At 32.2% G+C, this 3,634-nt stretch overlaps 1 protein-coding gene across 1 annotated transcript in view; it reads left to right on the top strand.

Annotated features, from left to right (window-relative positions):
• The first annotated feature begins 2,868 nt into the window (after nucleotides 1-2,868).
• Nucleotides 2,869-3,634, top strand: part of LOC105623791 (casein kinase II subunit alpha) — a 4,400-nt gene continuing 3,634 nt past the window's right edge. The window contains 1 exon segment of the mRNA XM_012205171.1: nucleotides 2,869-2,910. Coding sequence (XP_012060561.1) covers nucleotides 2,869-2,910 — 42 coding nt within the window.

Genomic DNA, 3,634 nt, shown 5'->3' with positions numbered 1-3,634 from the left:
ATAATTTAATTACAGATGCAAATATGATAAATGTAAACAAATAATAAATAATTTGCTAAATGTTAGCGTAACTGTTAAAGATATAACACTAACTTTCGCAAATACAATAATAAATTAGTATTACATGAAAAATATATTTTGTAACTATATATTCAACAGTTATACATGTAACACGATTATATACAATTATAACAATGACAATTATGACAATGATAATTATGACAATTATGTACGAATTTGCTGTTCATTTCATTTACGCCCATTCCGCTCTATAGGAATGAAGGAATTCAAAGCCGAAATATAACGAAAACATAACGAAAAGCGGAATGTTTGTGATTAGTTCTGCTCTCGTTCCGCATTTACGCTATTCCGTTGCATAGGTTTATATTCTCCAATCTCCAGCACACCAGCGCGATGTTCGTCACGCGTAACACGCGATATGCAATAAGTGTACAGCTTTACCGATATTCTCATTCTAAAGGTATATTCTCATTGGATATCGTATGTCGCCCGCGATTAACATCGCGCTGATGTGCCGGAGTCATAAGGCCGGGTTTACACCTTGACGGAAAAGTGGAAAAGCGGAAGCCAATCGGAACTCGCAATAGTAGGCAGCACATTCCAGTTGTCTGCTTCTGTTTTTCCGCGAGTTCTAATTGGCTTCCGCTTTTCTGTTTTCCATTTTTTGTTAAGGTGTAAACCTGGTCTAAGAAGTTTTTCTTACTCGTCTCATATAGCGGAATGGAATGTCATCTCGATCGCAAATTAATTTGCTTTATTTAATCGATATTTCGTAATTTTAATGCGACTAAAGCAGTTATAACATTACTTTGCTCAAAAATACTGAACTATAAAAATGAAATAAATTTTGTTACTAAAATTTCATTCCGTACCGATTATACGGGACTGGTAGAGAAAATTCTTAAGAAATGAAATGACATATTTAGCTGAGTTGGTTGAATCTAAAAATTTTAACGAATATTTAGAAAATTTCAATATTTAAAAGAATATTGAGAGAAAATTGTATTTTGCTTATAACATTTTATTACATTAAAAATATACAAGAAAACAAAAATTCTGGCTACATCTAATGTTTACACAGAATGAGGCGTTTCCAAGAAGCAAGTGATAATTTAGTCGTTGAAATGCAAATGACCGGTGAGAAGTTTTTCAATTACTTCATAATAAAGGAATTATTTAAAAAATTGTTGGCATTAGTTGGACCATATATTGTAACAAGAATGTCATATTGAAAAATAAGAATTATTATTAATTTTCTTCTTTGAATTTGACAAATTCTCAATCATTAACAATAATCGAATCGACATAACATTCTGTATCGTTTCTATACCGTTCCGGCCATGATTCTAATGATTCCGATATGATAGAAAAACTTCTTAAGCCTTATATCCATGATGCTAGAAATCGGTCCGAGATCTCAGATGAAGAAAGAATTGACGAATCGCAATGGTCATGTTAAATTGTTCAAATATGATTTGTTAATTTTTTCTTTGTCCGAGATCTCGGACCGATTTCTAGTATCATGGACATCGGGCTTTATGGAACGGAATGCTAGTAAACTCATTTCTAGTAAGAAATCCGTTCCATCGTTCCGATTCCGTTAAGACATTAGATATGTAGATATTCTCATTCATCATCTTGGTTCTATTTAATTGATAAATTATAGCACGATTAATGACAAAGATAAAGTTAAGAAACAAATTTTGATAAAAATACACTAAATCGATATGTTTTTGCGTATAAATAAAAATTTGACAAGAAAAAAGTGTCATTCTATTCCGCGAACCGAGATACTAAGCCTTAAAGTTGACGACTATTCTGAAGTTAAAAGATCTGTCATAACAGTAGTTCACTCGCTTTAAAAACATAAATTCTCTGCTAAAGTAGTAAATTTATATTTTAAAAACAGTGAATTTGTTTTGAAAATAGTGAATCACTACTGTGACAAATTTCATAATTCGAATAGTTGACTTTAAGGCTTAATGTCACGATTTGCGGAGCAGAACAACACTTTTTTCTTGTCAAATCTTTGTTTTTACGTGAAAATACATCAATTCAGTGTATTATTATCAAAATTTGAAATAAGCGAACTCTTCTTAATTAGCACCTATCTTTATCACTAATCGTACAATCAAGTAAACCAAAATGGTAGATGGAATATCTACATATTTAGTGCCTTAATTCCGTGTATGATCAGGAACAAAAAGATTGTAACACTTTTTTTCAATAGATTTCGGAACGCAGTTTGCTCATCGCGTAATTGATTCTTATTCATGGATTGATAAATAAGGGGCTCCGCAGAATAAAAAGAACAGGGAAAATAAGAATTTCAACTTATCAAAAATCATGTATTGTGGAATACATAGTTTTTGATAGATTGAAGTTCTTATTCTCTATTCTCTGTTCTCTGTTCAATCAATTGCTGGGTGAATAGATTATATTCCAAAATTCATTGAAAAAAAAGTGAGCAGTCTTTTAGTCCATAGATTTGTTGTGTCGCTCGCACTTTTTGCATTTCGACATCTTCGCTTTCTCTCTTTTCAAAGTCAAATATATATTTATCTCATTTTAAGTGTAAAAATATTTGGGGATTTCATGCAACGCGAATAGACCTCATGACTGTATGTACATGAAACGGCTGTAAAGCCTTATGTCCACAATATCGGTCCGAAATCTTGGATGAAAAAATAATTGACCAATCGCAATGGTCATGTAATCAAATTGTTCAAATGTGATTTGTTAATTTTTCTCTCTGTCTGAGATCTCGATTATCTCGGCGATTTCTAGCATCAGGTTTAAGAAATCCGATCCGTGCTTAATGGGATGGCACCCTAAATTTTCGTTGACATGGCATTGAAGGGTTTCCAGTCTAGACTTTTGAAGTTTGTGGTGGGTTGCCGGCTGCCATCTTGCACCTCGCTCGTTTGAGAAGCCGGCCGCCCTAAAAAATTTGGAGTTTCACGCGTTCGCGCGGCCGTAGCAACTTCGTGAGTGATTTTTGTATACTCGCAACGAATCCAAGATCCATCGTGTTGAATCCAATAAATATTCAAGCTCGGAATGGTTTACGTGAGTCTTCTAAATGGGTCTACATCTATTCCTTGATCATGATGGCGTGTAATTTATTGAGTACATGTGTATACGTGCCTTGTACTTATATGCTTTTGTGTGCTTTCCTTCCGTTGATTTGTAATATATTTATCTCGTAATTCTTGCGATTCCTCGAATCAGTTGGAAAATTTATTTTATTTTGATATAATTTTTTGTGCTTCCGAAAAAAACTTGAAAATATATCTTTGAATATATGCAAAATTCGAGCGTTGTAATTGATAAATGAAAATATAATAATACGCTCTCTCTTAATTGTAATTAATAAAAACTCAGATTTATATTTCTGTCTGCGTATTTTTATCATACTTATATTTTTTTGCCAGTTCAAAATACATCTTTATAAAATTTATGATACTGTTTTTTAATCATAGCAAATTTGCATTTGTGTTTCGAAATTTTGAATCTTTTTAATTTATTTAAAATAAAATATATACATTTGTAATCAATTTTAAAATAATAATGAGAGAGAGAGAGAGAGAGAGAGAGAGAGAGAGAGAGAGAG

This window comes from Atta cephalotes (assembly GCF_000143395.1).
Source record: "Atta cephalotes unplaced genomic scaffold scaffold00002, whole genome shotgun sequence".
NCBI classification, from domain to species: Eukaryota; Metazoa; Arthropoda; class Insecta; order Hymenoptera; family Formicidae; genus Atta; species Atta cephalotes.
Note: the sequence above shows the minus strand (reverse complement) of the source record. Positions and strands in the feature narration are given on the sequence as shown.